The 20,021-nt window shown below is 44.7% G+C and overlaps 1 protein-coding gene across 1 annotated transcript; it reads right to left on the bottom strand.

Annotated features, from left to right (window-relative positions):
* Positions 1-5,418: 5,418 nt before the first annotated feature.
* LOC146180342 (uncharacterized) lies at positions 5,419-19,580 on the bottom strand. The gene is made up of 2 exons (XM_084579544.1): positions 19,238-19,580; positions 5,419-9,014 (listed from the first exon to the last, which is right to left on the bottom strand). Exon 2 carries the CDS (start codon positions 8,900-8,902, stop codon positions 6,584-6,586), a length of 2,319 nt encoding a protein of 772 aa, XP_084435670.1. The 5' UTR covers positions 8,903-9,014; positions 19,238-19,580; the 3' UTR covers positions 5,419-6,583.
* Positions 19,581-20,021: the final 441 nt, after the last annotated feature.

Genomic DNA, 20,021 nt, shown 5'->3' with positions numbered 1-20,021 from the left:
TACAAACCCTGCACCAGTACGCACTGCTCTTGAAAATATATGAGATCGTTGAGGTGACTAGGCATATTGGTCGATAAATATGCTATTGCTCGGACTCTATACTCCATTAAACACACATGTCACGTCACGCGAACAGTGCCCTCGACTGGCAGAAATATCCTAGTATGGGATAAATGTAATATAATTTTCAAGTATGTGCAAAAAATGCAACCAATAGCAGCTAACGCGACACATCGAAGAAGTCGGCGAAGTGGAGCCGGACGGCTGGTTAACACTTCCGGTGCAATAGCTTTACGTCAGTTTAAGTTGCCCGATATCATTATAATTTGGCGCCACATGCTTAGCCGCCGTCACAGGTCTGTTTTTCAGCTATGCAATTTTCTTTACTGGATCAAATTGTTTGACTTCCTAAATTTTCCAGTGTCAATTGTTCTACAAATCCCACTGTCAATCCGTGTGCGTTAGGACTATTTTTTATTTCACTTATTTCCCTTTTTCGTTTCAGTTATATAGCTCTAGGGTTGACCGACAAGCAATGTTTCTATACTAGAGCTCAGTCATCACTAATTCCTTCGCAGAGAGAAAGAAAGGGTAGCCGTCGCGCTTGCTCACGTCTTCACCTTCTCCTACAATTACCTCTCACTGAAACTCTGCCACTCTCACCTTGGCACGGCTACATATCCAAATTCATATTTTTTATTCAGTATTTTGTACAAAAAATACTAGGGCAGGAACAAAAAGCTTCTGCACTAGTAGCTTGACGGGGTTCCTGGCTCTGACTTGGCATAGGTGGAAGACAAAAACAAACAGGCACTTATGCACAAAACAGAATTCACAATGCTTTCAGATCACACGCACTTAAACACAACATCGCGTAAATATGCACTTGCTAAAAAATAAGATTAACAACAGCAATAAAAAAAGAAAAAAATACAGGACATTGAAATGCACACTTTGCACAAAATGATTGTTGTGTATTCACTGTAAAAAAATAAAAAAAAATGGCAGGTATACGTGCTTTCTAATATGAGGTGTTATTTCCATTTCTTTTTAGATGTTATGTATATCAATACTGCTTTCTTCTAATAGATTAAGGTATTTCGGCATGTGGTACTGTAGTCTGCGTAGGCCATGATTTGTACGTGAAAAGGGAATTACCCACAATTTCCTTCTTCTAATTAGTTAAAATGTTTCTAGTGTTCTTCAAAGAGTACATAGGTTTATAAAAGTATTATTGTTATGTCTGATAGCTTCTTTGTATTTAATAACAAGATTGAATTTGTGGACGTGCTGGAGAGGAAGCACATTAAAAGATAAAAATAGTTCATTAGTATGGGTGTCATAGGAGACATTTTCTACGTGACAAATGGCTTTTTTCTGCAGTAGGCACAATTTATTTATACTACCTTGGGTTACGTCAGTCCAGATAAGGCTACAATAATTGATGTGAGAGAGAAAAAGTGAATTGTAAAGCAGAAGCTTAATTTTTAAAGGAAGCATCTGCCTGAATCGACAAAGCAAACCAGTAACTTTTGCTAGCTTTCCGGCCACATGGTCCACATGCGTATTCCAACTTAAGTGCTGGTTAAAGATTGCCCCTAACCTTTTAGCTTCCCTTATTAGTTTTATTTTCTCTGAACTAAGTTGCACGTTGAAATCCCGACTAATATGCTTTTTCACAGGTGCAAATAACAGAGCTTTTGTTTTACTAGAATTGCTTTCTAAACCATTTGTTCCAGTCCACTGAAGCAGTTTCATTAGTGCTATATTTGCATAGTGTTTGAGATCATAGATGTTCGACTGGAAGAAATTGCTGGTGTCATCGGTATAAATAATATGATGTGCAGTGCTGCTAATATTTATTATATCATTTATATAAATGTTAAAAAGTATCGGTCCCAATACGCTGCCCTGTAGTACTCCTGCAGTGATATTTAAAACAGAAAAACGCCATTCATTAATTAGAATACACTGCTTGCGATGATTAAGGTATGATTTAAGGAGTGTGCCAGGGATTCCACGGAAACCGTAATGCTCTAGTTTTGTAAATAGGATGGTATGGTCGATTCGATCAAACGCCTTTGAGAAGTCGATGAAAATACCCAATGTAAGTATATTATTCTCAAAACCTTTAAGTAATAATTCTTTCTGTGTTAAAAGGGGCTAACTCGGTCTATCGGCTTTGACGAAATCCAAACTGCTGCTCAGAGATAATCATATGCTTACCACAGAAATAATTTATTCTCTTGCAATAACCTTTTCTGATCATTTGGAAAAAATAGGCAGCACAGAAATTGGGCGATAATTTGATAAGTTATTTTTGTCACCAGATTTTTACACAATACTTACTCTGGCAGACTGCATGCTTTCCGGGAAAGTATTCAAACAAGCATTAAAGATAAAGCAGAGATGGGGTACTAAAATGTCAAGTACATATTTTACTGGCCGAATCTTTAAGTCATCGATGTCCCTAGCCTTACTATTTCTCAGCAACATGAAAATAGAATATATTTCTTCACAAGTGGATGGCTCGAAAAATGCCGTTTTAGAATTTCGTGGGCCTAAAAATGTTTTGGCTTGACACCCGTCGACCGTGGGTGAACATGAGGAAAGAGTTGCGAAGTGTTTATTGAAGTTTTCTGCCAGTTCTTTGCTCTCCACTGGTTTGCCATTTGCTGTTAAAAGAAGTTCATCATTGTGGCAAGTGCCTGTGCTTAAACGTTTGCCAAGTTATAGCCATATGACATAACTTTTGTGTACAAGAACCAGTAAATAAATTCGCATAGTAAGTATGTTTAGTTCGACGTAAAAAGTTTGTAACATTATTTTTGTAGTTTTTGAAAGCTACAAGGTCATCAAGGTTCTTTGTTTTGACGAACGTTTCGTACAAATGTTCCTTTCGCTTCATCATCGCCGCTGCTCATTTACGACGCTTCAGGTAGCCCCGAAAACCCACAACCTCCATATAACACCTGCATAGGTCTCCTGTGGCAGCGAATAGGCACTTCTCCTATACCCAGTTCTTGCATTTGAAATTGGAGTTGCCGATCTCGTTATCCGGGATGGTGAGCGCCTGCTCTGTTTCCGCATTATACCCTCGTACTGCTGAGGTACCGAGAAAATACAGAAGCCCTGTCCATATTATAGCGCAGGAAGCACACTGGAGATATCTGCATAATCGAACTGATTCATATCCCACACTGCCTAATACCGAGAACTAATCGCAGCAAAGCAGGAATCCTCTCGTACATCCTCGTCAAAGTACCATCTTCCCTTCCAGACTACCTCCGACTACAGGGGAACCTTATCGGGAGCAATTCCACTTGAGGTCAACGCTGGATCATCACTGCGTTGACACAGATTGGCCGCCAAGGGTAACCCTTTTCTTTTTAAAGGTGACTTCTCACTCTGAAGGAGCACTCATTTCAGGAACGGGCACCCGCCTCCCATGATTGATATAATCGGTAAAAACGATTCAACAACATAAATGTGGTTAGAAGCTTTCGTACCTAAGGACAAGGTTTTTGATTCAGATTTGGCAGCAGGAAGTTCATTTCTGCAGCCTTCATGCACATCTCTATTTTCTGACGTTTCTACAGAGAAGCTCAATTGGCGTATTTCTGCTTGCTTCCGTGCGTCCATTGTACTGATTCCGGGCTACTGCTATATGCAGCACTACTTAAATAGCGAAATCTATACGGCCCAGAAATGCTGATTAAATCTATAGTGCGTTTAAGGCGGAATGTTTATATACACTATTATGCACTGTTCCCCCATAAACCTGTGTAGACAGCGCACTAACACAGTAAAAAGTGCAATTGTTTGCAAATAAGAAGACTAACTGATTAGGTTCTTAGTGGGCACAGTGAATCCACACGGTGGCATCGGAAAACGTGATTTTTTAAGGACAAGGAGAATGGGGAGAGAAATTAACGCTGTAAACTTGCACATGCACTTTTTTTCGGACCACCTAGAGAGTGCACCCACATTGTGCATCACACAAGTCCCTATAAACTTATCTGGCATTAATACCTGCCGCTTCCACAGGCTTGGAAAATTCCTACATAATCTAACCACTGCTCAAAGCTGAACGAGTGTAAAGTGAACCGCGGTATGAAAGGAGCGATATTTGAAAATATTGGAAATTGCGCACCATATGAACGCTTAGATGTTGGTGAAATAAAAGGAAGCTTTGGGCCCCCCTTTGTGCTTGAGCCATAATATCGTAGCAACTTACAAAACCTTTAATCGCTTGCGCACCTTTGGTGCCCTTCTGCTCTTCGACGGTGCGATGGCTTCAAGCCTGGTAGAATCGAGCTTTTTTTTTTTTTTTTTTTTTACGCAAGCTTGCCATAAGGCATATTGTAGAAACTCATATGTAAATTATTTTTCGTGAGGAACCGGAGCAGGCTTCCGCTTTTCACTTAACCACATACGGAAAACTTGCATGGTCTCAAGTTGGGCGACCCATGCCCTACAGACCTGTCCTGAAATTCTTGATTGATTCACTTGCAAATTTCGGCTGCGTAGTAAGCTGGAGCGCCGTCTTGCTGAATTATTCGTACTTGCTGCTGCATGTCGTAATGCAGCAGCTCCGGCAGAAACGTTTCTTTCTGCAGGCGAATGTAGGCGTCGGCTGTCGCAATGTCCTCAAATGATAGTGGGTCAACCATTCCCTCTTGAGAAAATTTAAGGCCTGATAGCGCTGCGTACTGAGCTCACGGCCCTGGTGAACATGAAGTCCGGGTTGCTTGTTTCTCAGAAACCTCTGCACTGTTAGTTTATTCTGCCGTCCAGGTGAAAGGCAGCCTGATCACTGAACAAGAAATCGAGAAGCCCAGGCTCTGCTGTAAACCTGCGCTGCTCTGAACACCAGAATGAAAGTCGCTGGCGGTATCCGTGTTCGTACCTTGTACGGACGCCATCCCTTGCTTCTCAGAACCCGGCACACCGCTGATCTCGCGACACCAAACATAAGCCCAGCACGTGCGCTCACCATTTCAGGGTTGGCCCCTAAGACTCCTTCAAGCGCATAAACGATTCCGCGGTGTGTGTATGATCACATTTTCTACCATGGCTACTAAAAATTTATTGTATTGAAACTTCTTGTGCCATTTCAAAACGAATGCATGAGCTGAAGGCCGCCTGTGAAACTCCACTGTGAATAAGTGGCAGCTCAGCTACCACTTTCTTTTTCGCACTGTAGGTCGGCGTACCGCAACTCCAGGCATCCCCCCAAACTGAAACAAATATCTCAGAAGATCACAGATTTCAAACCATGCACCAAACGACTAAGTAACTGAGAAAAACATACATCAAGACATCGCGAGGTTGTTCACGAAAGTAGACGGTGTCAGCTGAATTGGGTAAAGTCCTCAGACAAGAAAAGAGATCGCCAATACATTTTATTGGTAATACCTTGTAAATCAGTTGTATGTGATATTATTTAACAAGTTGTACGCAAAGGTTCGACGCGCCTGAGCTTCAAGACAAAACGTTTGCAACGGCTTATTCAAAACGCCCGCGCACCTTGAAAAGCCCTCCTCGACGTTGTGTTAAACTTTCAACTGCAGAAAAGAGAAAGGCTCGACAAAGTAAGTACAGTTGTAAAACTTCCCACGACAAAAAAGCTAAATAATGCGCAAGCTTTGTGCGCAGTTTCACGCAAACGAGCCAGCGGATGAAGGAGAAACATGTTTGAAAATTTTCACTATAAGAACGCAAAATAGTTCACCTGCGTTGTAGCGTCCAGCTGTGGAAATTCTCACGTAACATGCAGAATGAGGGCAGCAGACAGCGCTGAGCCATCAGGTTAGCCGTACTTTTATTGCTCAAGGCATGAGCTGATGTACACACAAAACAGATTTTCTGACAAAAGTAAAAGCACTAATACTTAATCAGACACTAAAACTGCCCTGATAGATATCGTGTAGCAGTATACAAAGCACACTAAATACGAAAGGTTAAATGAGTAAAAGAAAGACTTTTTTGTTCGTATGGTTTTGGGGATGTAAGAGAGCAGTCGATGTATATACAATGGCTGGAGTGACAGATTATTCATGTGTGGTATGGCACATGTCGCGGGTATGTATCCTTAGAATATACATACAGTGACGAGACGTTTGCTCCTTTAGGCCATAAGAATTTTAATACGGGAATTAGCAAATGTGGCAAGGATAGCGTTCTCTGCTTATACGCTCTACATACAACTCCTTAAAGTTTCTCCTGCACAACTACCTATAACATTAAGTGACTCTTGATGGATCTCACCATCTCACTGGGCAGACATTGTAGACAGAGTAGTTGCAAAAGTAGACATAGTATGGTTGTGATGTTCTCGAAAGTGTGTGTGGGATTATGCTGAATTTGATGTCCAGATTTACAAGCGGCGAAAGGCATTCGCGATTTGTGTAAGGTCGCACACGAGTGTGAACGTACGTTTGAGATAAGTTGAATGTCAAACTACTTAGCTGCAAAATGGCACACGTATCTCATTTGTAGTAGCTCTAGATTTTGCTCGTATATGGGCCGAGTCAAATCTGAAATCCGAGCAGCTATAAACGGACACACGTAATATATAAAATTATCGCTCGCGTGTGTGCGTGCGCTTGTGCCGAGGTAAATGTGACGACTGAGCAGCTGCATAAGGGCACAAGCCACATTTATAAGGTCGCTCGCCAGTATGCGTGCGCTGGTGCTTAATTAAATCTCCAGATTGAGCAGCTGCAAACGAGCACAGGCCACATTTGTAAGGTTTCTCAGCAGTGTGCTTGCGCTTGTGCATAGCTAAACATGCCGAACTAGCAGCTGCGTAAGGACACATGTCACATTGGTAAGGTTTCTCGCCAGTGTGTGTGCGCTTGTGCTCAGTTAAACGTGACGAAATAACAGCTCTAAAAGGGCACAGATCACATTGGTAAGGTTTCTCGCCTGTATGCGTGCGCCTGTGCTTAGTTAAACCTGTCGAAATAGCAGCTGCAAAAGGGCACAGATCACATCGGTAAGGTTTCTCGCCAGTGTGCGTGCGCTTGTGATGAACTAAACCTGCCATACCAGCAGCTGCATAAGGACACATGTCACATTTGTAAGGTTTCTCGCCACTGTGCGTGCGCTTATGCCGAGTTAAAACTGCTGAACTAGCAGCTGCATAAGGGCACATGTCGCATTTGTAAGGTTTCTCGCCAGTGTGCGTACGCTTGTGCTGAATTAAACCTGCCGAACTGGCAGCTGCATAAGGGCACCTGTCACATAGGTAAGGTTTTTCGCCAGTGTGCGTGCGTTTGTGCATAATTAAAACTGCCGATCTAGCAGTTGCATAAGGGCACAGGTCACATCGGTAAGGTTTCTCGCCAGTGTGCGTCCGCTTGTGCTGAGTTAATCCTGCCGAGCTAGCAGCTGCATAAGGGCACAGGTCACATTGAAAAGATTTCTCGCCAGTGTGCGTACGCTTGTGCCGAGTTAATCCTGCCGAGCTAGCAGCTGCATAAGGGCACAGGTCACATTGAAAAGATTTCTCGCCAGTGTGCGTTCGCTTGTGCCGAGTTAATCCTGGCGGGCTAGCAGCTGCATAAGGGCACAGGTCACATTGAAAAGATTTCTCGCCAGTGTGCGTTCGCTTGTGCCGAGTTAATCCTGCCGAGCTAGCAGCTGCATAAGGGCACAGGTCACATTGAAAAGATTTCTCGCCAGTGTGCGTCCGCTTGTGCTGAGTTAATCCTGCCGAGCTAGCAGCTGCATAAGGGCACAGGTCACATTGAAAAGATTTCTCGCCAATGTGCGTCCGCTTGTGCCGAGTTAATCCTGCCGAGCTAGCAGCTGCATAAGGGCACAGGTCACATTGAAAAGATTTCTCGCCAGTGTGCGTACGCTTGTGCCGAGTTAATCCTGCCGAGCTAGCAGCTGCATAAGGGCACAGGTCACATTGAAAAGATTTCTCGCCAGTGTGCGTTCGCTTGTGCCGAGTTAATCCTGGCGAGCTAGCAGCTGCATAAGGGCACAGGTCACATTGAAAAGATTTCTCGCCAGTGTGCGTTCGCTTGTGCCGAGTTAATCCTGCCGAGCTAGCAGCTGCATAAGGGCACAGGTCACATTGAAAAGATTTCTCGCCAGTGTGCGTACGCTTGTGCCGAGTTAATCCTGCCGAGCTAGCAGCTGCATAAGGGCACAGGTCACATTGAAAAGATTTCTCGCCAGTGTGCGTTCGCTTGTGCCGAGTTAATCCTGGCGAGCTATCAGCTGCATAAGGGCACAGGTCACATTGAAAAGATTTCTCGCCAGTGTGCGTACGCTTGTGCCGAGTTAATCCTGCCGAGCTAGCAGCTGCATAACGGCACAGGTCACATTGAAAAGATTTCTCGCCAGTGTGCGTACGCTTGTGCTTAGTTAAACCTGCCAAACCAGCAGCTGCATAAAGGCACATGTCACATTTGGAGGGTTGCTGTTCTGTGTGCGTGTGCTTGCATTCGTTTAAATCTCGAATTCGATCAGGTGCATGAGGGCGCAGATCACATTCGTAAGGTCGCCCGCCAGTGCCCTTGCACTTGCGCTCGATTAAATGAGTTGACTGAGCAGACGGGAAACGAAACACGTGTCCTTTGCAAGGAGTCTGGCTAGCACCCGTGCTTGTCCCGTGACTTTCTGTTTTAGACTCTGGAGCCGGAAATGGGAGCATCTCGGCCTTATATTCTCGACCTGCTGAGTGGTGGCGCCTATGACGTTCACAGTTGGACTCATTCATATTGACTAACGGGCACTCGGAACCTTTAACGGATGCTTCTTCTGTGTGACTCAGCATGTGAATATTAACATCTCCACAGTTCATTGAAGTGTACGCGCACAAGTGGCACTTAAATCTGTTCCTTTTCAGTGTAGGTCTCTTCTCGGATATGAAACTCGCCTCCATTATAGATTGCTGGGCCTGTGGGCTGTACTGGCAGTGTCCGCTGCTCTTCAACTCTGGTGTCTCTCCGCGAATGAGTCCGGGACAGAAAATCAGCCAGTAACACTGATGTCTTCTGCAAATAAAGGATATGAAATATGTATTTTAGGAAAACATGCGCTCATAAATCCCTTGATACTATTTGCATGCAGCGCTTTCAGCACGCTTTAGGCGACACAGGATTATAATTGCTACAACGGAAATTACTAACCTAGCTAATACACTCCCTACAGATATACAACAGAAGCCAATAACATGAAGTAGTTCCCACGCTAAAACCAGCTCATTTGAGCAGCAGAATAATATTGACACTATGTACGCCATCCATGAAATAATTTTTTTAAATCCACAATTTCAAAGTGCAAACACCACATGAAATAATTCGTTTCTACTTTGCTTTATTACTCGATGTAAAAAACTAATTAGCTTTATTTTAGCACAAGATGGATGCACTAAGGGGCAAAAAATAAAAACGACGACATTCCCTGTTGCCATTAAACTCAATCAGTAAATTGCAGCATAAACCGTTTCTTAGTGCACTCTAGCCGAATGCTGCTTGAAGTATTCGCTCTAACCGCATTTTGAAGAAGAGACGGCGACATAATACCACAATACCCTGAAGGCAGCTGATCTATAAGTTTCTCGCATTGCCTATGAACAATATGCCCGAGTTCCACAAGCGCCTCCTCTATTTTACATTGCCAGTAGAGTAACCCGCTTAAAATGGGAACCGTCGGCGCATTTCACTTCAGTTGCCGGAAGGAGGCGGCACCATTAGGGTAAGAATCGGCTGCCTCGCCAGCGATCCGATTCACGGTGGTTTAATTCGCCTCTTTTGCGCTATCATCATGGTCGCTCGAAGCGGTCGGAGTTGCTCGGTGAAAACAGCTCAGCTTGCATTGTTCGAGGCACTGTGGCTGTACTCGATGAGCAGTGTTACCCCGCATGATGTACGAGCTTATGTCCACTGAACGAGAATTACGAGCTTTTGTGCGCCGATGTGCGCCGGATGAATCCGTGAAGGACTACGTTGTTTGCGCTCCCCTCAAGACTCAAAAGGAGGAAACGTGGGAAGCCCAGTTAAATCGGGATCGACAGAAAACAACCCACAGCTCGAAGTAGGTTGCAAGGCAGTTTAGTCTTGTCGAGCTATATTTGAAATAATTGGAGTATACTCAGTACACCGCTGCTGTGTAAGTAGCAAACAGGTACGCTAACACTGCCGAGAGGATAAGTGCTTTTTTTCTTTTTGAACATTGTTTTTCATCACGCGTAGTGCCCTATAGTGATTGTGAAGTCAAGCGAACGTGCCTTTGGTAGCGTAATGCTCCATCACTTGCAAAGAATCAATGTCGAACGCTGTTTTATGTTTTCATGGAAAGCACTGGTGTTTCTTTTGCAGCGAAGTTATGTTTAGACATGAAGAGGACAAGATGTCGGGCTAGTTGGTTTTCCACACTTTTTGCTGCGCGTAGCCGGACAAGGAAAATAACGGAGGAACAGGTAAGACGCACAGGCACTGAACTGCAACTTTATTTTTGTAATCAGCCAACCAAATGTCTTATATACCACAGTGAAATAACCACAAGAGGGAAAATATAGACACGTGGCGAAAAACCGGGCAACAAAATCAATGCGTCGAATTGAACAAACCACAAGTACAGAATATCGATAAATCTAAATACGTAACACACGATTAACTAGGGAAAGCGACAAAACATAATAATAGTGGCTTGGCGAAAGTTCGTGAAAAATGAACAAATATTCCCTGTCTTCAGCAAGCAACAATGAATACTAAATAGTGGCTGCGCAGAGAACATTTTTGATAAGAATTTGTTTAAAACCACATATATGAGATAGACAAAAAATTAGTGAAACATGAAAAAATGGAGGGAAGTGAAAATGTTAAAACAAAATTAAAAGCCAACAATTTTCACGGCAAAACAAAAACAAAAACCAAGAATTAATTAAAGAATGCGACTGACATGGGTAAAGAAAATGAATTAACGAGCAATGAAAGTGAAAGGTCGAAATCTATAAGAGGGAAAAACCAGAATGCAATTCAAAATGCTTAAAACGAAGGCATGTAAGGAGTGCAAATGAAGTCAAAGAGAAAATCAAACAGAATCAGAGAGAAAAGCAATTTCTTTGATCGAAAGGAAAACTGAGCATGTGATGACGCATTCATCCTTGTGCTTCGCGATCAAAGTGGCTTCCACTATTTCGCGTCTAAGCCTATTATGGGATCTGTTTAGTATCTCAAAATAACGGCTTGAGGGGCTAGTTGGAGCTGCCTAATACCCAGAAATCTGGCGCAGCAGACACAAACACAAGCGAAGAGACAACACACGCGCACACTACCAACTGTAATATGGATCTGAAAACACTTCCTCTTCACCACTCCTCTTCTATACTCAAGTACATCTCATCTCCCTCTTCTTTGCCAAGGGGATATCGGCACTTTCTTCCCCACAGAACATACGCATCTTCCAGGCATGGCAGTCACCAATTCTCTACACACTTGCTTCTCCACACTTCTGCTTTGCCCAGAAACTAATACCACCCTGGAAGGTCACAAAGACCCCCACATAGTCACATAGTCACACACTAATAACCACCACCGCAGTAGTGTGCAGTAGAACATGTCCATCCACAACACATCCTGTGAAGTTCGTATGTATTGAAAAACTATAACCTGCCAACATGTCCATCCAAAAAACATCACTTGTGAAGTCCCTATTTATTGTAAAAACTGTAACCTGCCAAAATGTTTACGAAGCAACGAAGTCCATGTACTTGAAAGAAAAAGAATCTTTAAACTACCATGGCCACAATACGTGAGAGGTGTCCAAGAATAACAACTGTAGGCCCAAGAATAACAACTTTAGGCCCGATAATAAACTCGTTCTTTGCATTACTCAAGAAGATTGCTCAATAAAAGTAAATTCTTTTCTACGTGAACTCAACGAAGCTTCACTAATACATCTGTCTTCTTCTGTATCCAGTACGCCTCAAAACTTTCGCGCGCCGTCTTATCCCGACTCTTCCCAAATATAGTAAGCCCGCTAAACAATGGCTCACACTTCCACTTCTGACAGTGCAGGGGTAAATTGACCCCTTCCCATTTTCAATTGACTTCTCGTGTTACATCATTCTATCATTGATACATCTTCCAGTTTGCCCTATATATACCTTACCGCACGTCAGTGGAATCTCATAAATCACTCCGCATATCTAGGTGCTGTATACAATTATATGCATAAATATATGTACGGCTCCAAGATTATATTGGGGGGGGGGGCGATTTCAACTGGCCAACTATTAACTGGAGTTCTGTTCATGAAGTCAATGCTATAAGTAATGCCATTATTTTTCGTTGCTCACGTTTCACCTTGTACAAATTATTCAGAATCCTACACGTCTGCAAGTAGCATCTCATTCCACATTAGACCTTGCATTTGTTGGCCACCTTTTTGTAAAAGACGGTTGTAATGTGGAAGCATTAGAGGGAATTGCTGACCATCAAATGATGCTATGCAAGCTATGTCTGCCAGGTGTAGTCCGTTTGCGTGGGCCAACAAAATATGTGTGTGCATTCAACAGAGTCAATGATGCAGCTGTGATAACCTACCTTGTACATGAATTAGACAAATTTTTATGATTTACACGAAAAACGTAAAACTAATGGTTTATGGTTACAGTTTAAAACACATGTCACGCATGACATTACAACTTATGCTCCTATGATAGGGAAGCTCACAAGAAAGCACAACCCATGGATCACACAGGAAATAATCCATATGAAAGGTAAGTTAAAAGATTACGGGAAAGAAGCAGGTGTCATGCAAATCCGGACTTATATGGTAACATATGCGCTCTAACAAGAGCTGTTAGAGAAAGTGCGCGAGGCTAAAAAAGAATTTTCCAGCACTACACTAAGTAACTTTAATAAAGGATCACCTCATAAGTTCTGGAGCTGTGGACTCCTCCAACATCTATTTCCAGTCAGTTTTCACTTAAGGCAATGGTGTTTTGGGGACACTTGTACGCCGCAGTGATGTGTCGATGCACTTGTTAGGCACTGCGACCATAACCGCGCCTGGTATTCTTTCCCTGTTGTTGAGCTTAGACGTAAAAAAGAGCTGTGTTCCTGACTGCGTTCCAAACTGCTCTTTGAGGCGCTATGCAGATCCAGTCAGTGAGTAACTTTACCTTATATACTCTAAATCAATTGACGAGAGTTGCCTCCCAGCTTAATGGAAAGTAGCTAAAGTTGTTCCTATTTATAAGTCAGGCGACGCATCACTGTCTGATAATTACAGGTCAATATCTTTGACATGCACTTGCTCCAAAAGTGTAGAACATATATTAAATAACTCCAAGAATATGTGATACCAAAGGCATTATCCGTCCCAATCAGAATGGCTTTAGAGTAGGTTTGTCTGCTGTCACTCTACTAGTAGAATCGTTCACTACCTAGCTCAGGGGAATAATGAGCACAGTCAGACAGAAAATTTTTCTTGACTATTCCAAAGCCTTAGACCGTGTGTGCCACGTTAAATTCGTTTTTAAGCTAAACCATATTCTTGGTGATGGACCGATTGTCAACTGAATAGCCAACTTCTTGTTAGAGCGGCGACAATTCTTGCAGTATAATGACATTCTTATTCAAAGGGTAAACCAACCAAAAAGGACGTAAACACGAGAGAGAACTTCACAGGGCACGGGCTGGACTAACAACTGAAGTTTTATTGAAGAAACATACCGCCGAGGAACGCGCACGCATGCGCCAAGCCAAGACACGTAATCTACATTTCATTCATGATATCAAATTCCTTCATCGTCAGCGCTAAGGATGCTGTACTGATACGCGACTCGCCATGTGTTACAATTTGAAAGGCCTCGAAGATTTTGCGTACCTCGCGTGTTTTTCTATGGCCAAGAATACACACTTATTTAAAACGTGGGGCCCATTTGCTGGGACACCTGCTGCAGTAACAGGCGAGATTACCGTCCTAACCTGCACCTTACTTGTTAGGTGCTGGCGCATTCTTTCATTAGCATGGTCACCTGTCTGACCTGTGTAAAATTTTCCCCCGGCCAGAGGAAGCTTGTAGATGATTTGCGTATCACATTTCGCATACATGATTCTATGTTTCGTCGTGCAGCGTTTCATTTTTCCGCTTGGAGTAATCCGTGCGCGAATGCCCGATAGCTTTGCGGGGGCCGAAAAAACCATGTTAACTCCTTAGCGCTTGGCGACTTTTTTTTAACATTGTGCGCCACTTTGTGTATATACGGAAGAACTTGCGTTTTTTTTCTTTGATCACTATAATCTTCCCTTCCTTTCAGTACAACGTCATTAATTTCTTTCAACACAAATTCAGCTGCAGCTCTCGTCAATCCACTAGGATAGGCTGCTTCAGACAACCGGTTGGCCTACGCAATAACACTGCTTGACACAGTATGGCAACAACTTTTATCCACGGCATTTTAAAGCAGGCCTTCGCAATGCTTCTTTTGACTAGCTTAGAGTGATTAGAGTTATATAGTAGTAGTGCTCTCTTAGTCCTTGGTGAGTACATCCAGCACACATCGCTTTCTCCTGAAAATTTTAGTAACAAATCAAGAAACCGAATGGAATTGTGCGTGGCTAATTCGTGAGTGCCTAAAGGCACTCAAAATGTTTTCTACTGCATCCAGATAACAATCATGTGGTCTAACTTTTAAAATAACTAAAAGGTTATCAACATATCTTACTATTCTCAAAACACGTGCGTCGTCCAGAAAGCTAAAAAGGGTACGGTATAACGTAGCTAAATATATATTTAAAAAAACTGGTGCAACGCATGCTCCTATGCAAATTCCGTTCTTCTGAACATAAAAATTGTTGTGAAACTCAACAAGAGTCGAAGAAAAATGCATTGCAAGGAGCTCTAAAAATGTTTGGCTTGAAATTTCACACCTTGTATGAACGTACACTTCACCAGACTCGTCAATAACTTCTCTCACCGCATGAAACAATTCGTCGTGCGGAATCGAGTAGAAAAGGTCCTCAATGTCCACTGTAAAGCCCATGTTGACTCCTAAAAGATCTTGGCGGAGTTTTTCGATGAGAGCTGTAGAATTCTTGACCCCAAGAGGGTCTTCTGGGATAAGGCTATTAAGATGTCGTTGAATGTTACTGCCCTACCATCTGGGGGGGTAAATCCGATCTGGCGACCTGCTCGTGGTCCCCCCTGCACGTTGAGTGGGCCAAGGTGGTTTCGGCTGCCTGGCTTTGCTCAATGACTGACAGCCAGCGGTCGGTATGGGTTCAGCCGGGGCCCATACTGAGGGGTGGCAAATCCCCGGGGAGTTTCCAGCGTGCTCCCTTGGCATTGCAAGCGTGCCATGCAAACGTTAGCCCGTTGCCGGAGCGGCGGCAGGTCCAGAGTGGGTCTGGGCGGGGCGCGTGTAATTCGGCAAAGAGTCCAGTCTTGGAGTTGGTTGGCAGACCAAGGGAACGCTCTGCCCACTGCCAAGGGAACGGCGGCGTAGCTGCGGAAACGCGGCTAGCTGATTTCAAGCTGGACTCTTTCAGCATCCAATTTGGTCGGCAGGCCAAGGGAAAGCCCTGCCCGCTGCCAAGGGAACGGCGGCGTAGTTGTGGAGTACGGTTAGGAAACACAGCTAGCTGATTCTGTATGTTGGACCAAAAATTCCCCTCGTGCCTAAAGGTATTCCCAGCCGCAAACGCGTTGGTCTCTGTTCCGAAGGGAACGGGGCCTCGACGGAAGCCTGGCGGCTGGGGCGAACCTAGCTCGGGTTCTGGGGAACTCACCTTTGGCTTGAAAGAGTGGAAAGGAGATGGAGAGTAGCCATAAGCTAGTAATGCTGAAACTTGGGAAAAGACTGGTGGAACACAGGTGGAAGCACCTAGTACGGAAAGGCCTAAAGGCTGAGTACACACCCTGAAGGGTGCAGGAACGGTGTGAAAGCCGACCTCGGAAACGGTTAGTAGCCGGTGAACAATTCGCCAAGTGCTCACGCGGGAAGTATCCTCTGTAGGATACAAGGACCTCCAGCACTAGAGCGGACATAAGCATTGGATGGGAGTAAAGCGTTTCCTCTTGCCAAGGACGCCGATGAAATGTACCTTCCAACATGCCCTGCCGAGCGAAAACCGTGAAAGAGTATTCATCAGTGTGCGCCAGATTAAAGTCTGGTCACTTGCGGAGTACCTTGAAGTAGGCATGAACGTTGCAAAATCTATCTCTCAGTACTTCAACTAGAGTCGGGGTGGGGGAACTGAGCTGGGGGGACGGGGAACCTCAAAAGCGGCTTCATCAGGGAACCTGTCTCAGAAGTCGGAGACCCGGCAGACGCATTGCGGTGGAGGAATGATCCAAGGGCCGAGGGCCGCATATTCGGCTAAGAGCGAGTGCTAGCCCTCTACGGAGGCCCATATGGGAGCTCGACTCGAATTGTCTGACAGTCAAATCCTACGCTGCCCACATTCCCCTCCAACTTCCCATAACCCTATCCTAATGCCCATTTCCTTTTTCCTACATCCCATCCCTTCCGCTACTTCCCAGGGGAGATACGTGGGGTCTCCCCGGGCCCGCTTCCTCGGCTGTGGGTCGCTGGTAGCACATCCCCCCCTTTTATTTAATAACTTCAAATCAAAAACTGTTGTCTCATTGACCTATTCATCTATTTTTCGAATTGCGGAACTTTCTCTACCCGCGATACATTAGTGGTGCGGGCGGAGTCTGACTTTGGACTCCATCTTACTTTGTCCCTACCATCTTTTGCCCCGAGCCCTCTTCGCTAACTATGGCCCTAAACGGCATCGTTGGCTTATGCATTGTCGCCGAGAAAAAAAATCTCAACAAATTGGCAGGGCATTTTTTCATGGACATCTGCAGGTGGTTCAGATTCACTTCTTCGAGCAGCTTCTGAACAGCGGACCTCGCTTTAGTCTGCTTATTCAAATCGCGAACAAATTGCTTGCCCACGGATGCTGCAGATTTTTCATTGTACTGCCCCATGGGCAGCACTACAAAATGGCCTTTGTCCGACTGCAGAAGAGCTAGGTTCGACTCTCGAAAGTACTTGACGACCGTGCGAAGGTCTTGAGTCTTTCTAGGCAACACTTGGTGCCCAGACTTCTGAAGAAAGTATGGGCACCTCTCGTTTTCTTGGACAAAAACCAAGTCAAAGACGCCTCTCACGACAGCCAGAAGCTCGTGCTTCTTGACTTCGGGTACCATGTTGTATTTGGGACCTTTGGAAAGCAGCGAGTCAATGGCCTGTGGACCTGCCGCGCAGTCGATGTATGTAACTGGCGCTGAGTTCGGTGGGCTCTTCTTTCGTGGAAGTCAGACACGGCATTGGTTTCAGTGGCATTCAATGAGGCGTGCCGCCAGCAGACATGAATTTCTAAAGTGTTTCTTATCACCCAAGGTGTCAGCTCCCTACGCCGTCACGGCCCTGAACTAGTCGCGCAGATTCCTGACCTGCCTCCAGCACTCCGACTGAGGACGTAGCGACTCTAGTGGCATGCGTCCGGCACGTGCCGAAGAGAAGGAAGCAGCGCCGGCACGAGAGCTTAGGAACGCTCGCGACCTCCGCCTTGGCCGGGCGCTGCCGTCGTCACCTCTTCAGCTTCTCCTCAAATAAATATGGCCGCGGTCGCCCCTGCCTGGCGATCTCTGCATTTGTGGTGACCCGGAGAACCGGGCCTTCACCCCGGTGGCGTTTTTTCTATTTTCTATCCTGTTTTTCTATTTTTTATTCAAAAGTAATAGCGAAAAGAAAAAAAAACAACCAAACATGAGCAAGAGGTGAAAAGCAAAATTAAAAAAACAACAACATATAAACAAGAAGAGGTGCGAAACAACAATAAAGAAAAATGACCAAGGAACAAAAACGAATTAACAGCTAGATGACAATTTAAAGACGAACAATGCACACCCTACCCCGAAAAGGACACTATAGTAAAGCGCAGCTAGTCCGCAATGTTCAATGGATGCACAGCAGGTTTGGTCTCCGGTTAAGTGAAGCCATAACGTGGCGGCTTCTTTACTTCGCGGCCATAACGGATGATGTAAGCACCGGACATTGTACTTTTGTCTGGTTCTGGTGCAGCTGGAGCAGCCTTAAAAAGGTCCCGAAAGTGTTCTCCGACACTCTGCTTTGTTCCGGGGCTCTAAATATTGCAGTGGTGCTGGAATCTGAAATTTCACCCGAGGGGTGGTAGTTTTCTGGTTCTGACCGGTACAGAATCAATGCACGGCGTTTCGGTTCTAGTTCTAGGCCCGCGTCTGTCCTGACGACGTAGGAGCGCGGCCGCGAAGCCAGTCTTAGAACTGTACCACTGACCCGACAGTCTTTGACCGACGCCCGATTTCCGGCTTGCAGCTGTTTAAGCTGTCTAGTCGCGCGATGGCTGTCGAAGTTGCGCCGCTGCTTTTCTCTGACCGCTTCGTCTCTGCTGCCAAATACTTAGGTTTCTCGACTTCGAAGGTCTAAGCCGATTGGGATGCAGCAGTACTGTTGAAAGCAACGTCTGTTCATCAGGAGGTCGGCAGGGCTTTTGTCAAAGGACCAGGAGTGCTCCTGTATGCCAACAGCGCCAAGTATAGATCTGCAGATTTTTCTATCAGTCTTTTGATAGTTTGGACAGTGCGTTCTGCTGCACCGTTAGAGAGCGGATACTTGGGGCTTGACGTGACTTGTGTAAACCGGTATGCTTTTGCAAATTCCTCGAACTCTTGAGAGGAAAACTGGTTGCCGTGATCAGTCATCAATGTTTCCGGTATGCCATGCCTGGCAAAACGTTTCAGCTGTATTATAACAGCAATAGAATTCGACTACTGTAGCAAAGATGGAAATCGTCCAATCTCTGGTCGCAAAGTTTTAAACCTTCGTACTGGTGATGCTGAGAAACAGTTACAAAGCATCGCGACATTATAAGCTGTTTCGCGGTAACTGGGCTGTGGCTTTTATTTCGTTGTCTAGGATTCAACCAGCTCCCGATAAAAATTCTACTGTGAACTCTTTAAAATAGTTAGGTAGACCATAGCCCAAGCACAGCCCTAATGCGAGATACTACTGATTTAGTGTAACTTAACATTCGTCTACCTTTACTCACCTGGTTGAGAAGCTTCTATCGAAAAGTTGTAATTGTAAATAAAAGCTCCCGATCCGTAGTCATCAAGTGCCCAGTGCAGATTATATAGGAGCAGTAGCCTGTTTCTAACGTACGTTCGTAAACCAAGTTATGCGTAAAAAGCAAATAACAGACGTACTCACACTGTGTTCAGCCGAGTTCAGTTGTCGGCGTCTGTCTTGTGTGGTCGTTCAGTGCAAAGTGCTCACTACACAGCGGGAATCAACTGCGCGAGTGCGAAGCCTCTGTCGTGGAAGAACACCGTCAGAGGCAGGAAAACAGCGACGGACTGACATACGACGGCCACACCCACACAGCCTGCAAGGTCGCCTCACATGTGCTGTGGAGGCGGAACTTCATATCGGTCTAGGATATCAACAAAAGAGGCGGAAATGAAACGGCAAGATTGCCGATGAGCACAAAAGCAATATTATCGCCTTAATATCTTCGTTCTTCTGCTTTCCTGAACGCAACTATGGATTAAGGGGTTTAACAATGTTTCAGTTACACATTTTTCATTTATAAGTGGCCGGTTCAGACTTTTCATGGATAAGCAAGCGTCGAGGGCTGAGTCGATAAGCGGGACACTATCAAGGAAGTGAAAAAATGCTCAGAAATATGCCTGTGCGCACTATGACAGTTCGGTTTAGCGCGAGGTGTGAATTTCATGAAACGACCTGCTGAGAAGCCTATTTCTCTAATGCGGTTCTTATTTGACACTGCAATACAATAAAGCTATAGTTGGGTGTTTATGTCGCTGGCCAATATCGGGAATAATATGCTTGCGCGCACATTAATTTGTGACGTCCGGCAGCAGAAGCTACGCTACGTTGCCATCCCGTTCAAATAGTTCCTTTTTGTCATAATGACTGGATAATTTAACATTTTTGTAGCGTAAAGCTACACTACGCGGGTCAGAGCCGAGTT

The sequence above is a fragment of the Amblyomma maculatum genome, chromosome 9 (genome assembly GCF_055883805.1).
Source record: "Amblyomma maculatum isolate TAMU_Amacu chromosome 9, ASM5588380v1, whole genome shotgun sequence".
Classification (NCBI taxonomy): Eukaryota; Metazoa; Arthropoda; class Arachnida; order Ixodida; family Ixodidae; genus Amblyomma; species Amblyomma maculatum.
The sequence above is the reverse complement of the archived record's forward strand: the minus strand, read 5'-3'. Positions and strand labels throughout refer to the sequence as shown.

What these genes read in the sequence shown, in the direction of transcription:
- LOC146180342 (XM_084579544.1), bottom strand. Translation starts at nt 8,902, where the DNA reads ATGGAGGCGAGTTTCATATCCGAGAAGAGACCTACACTGAAAAGGAAC.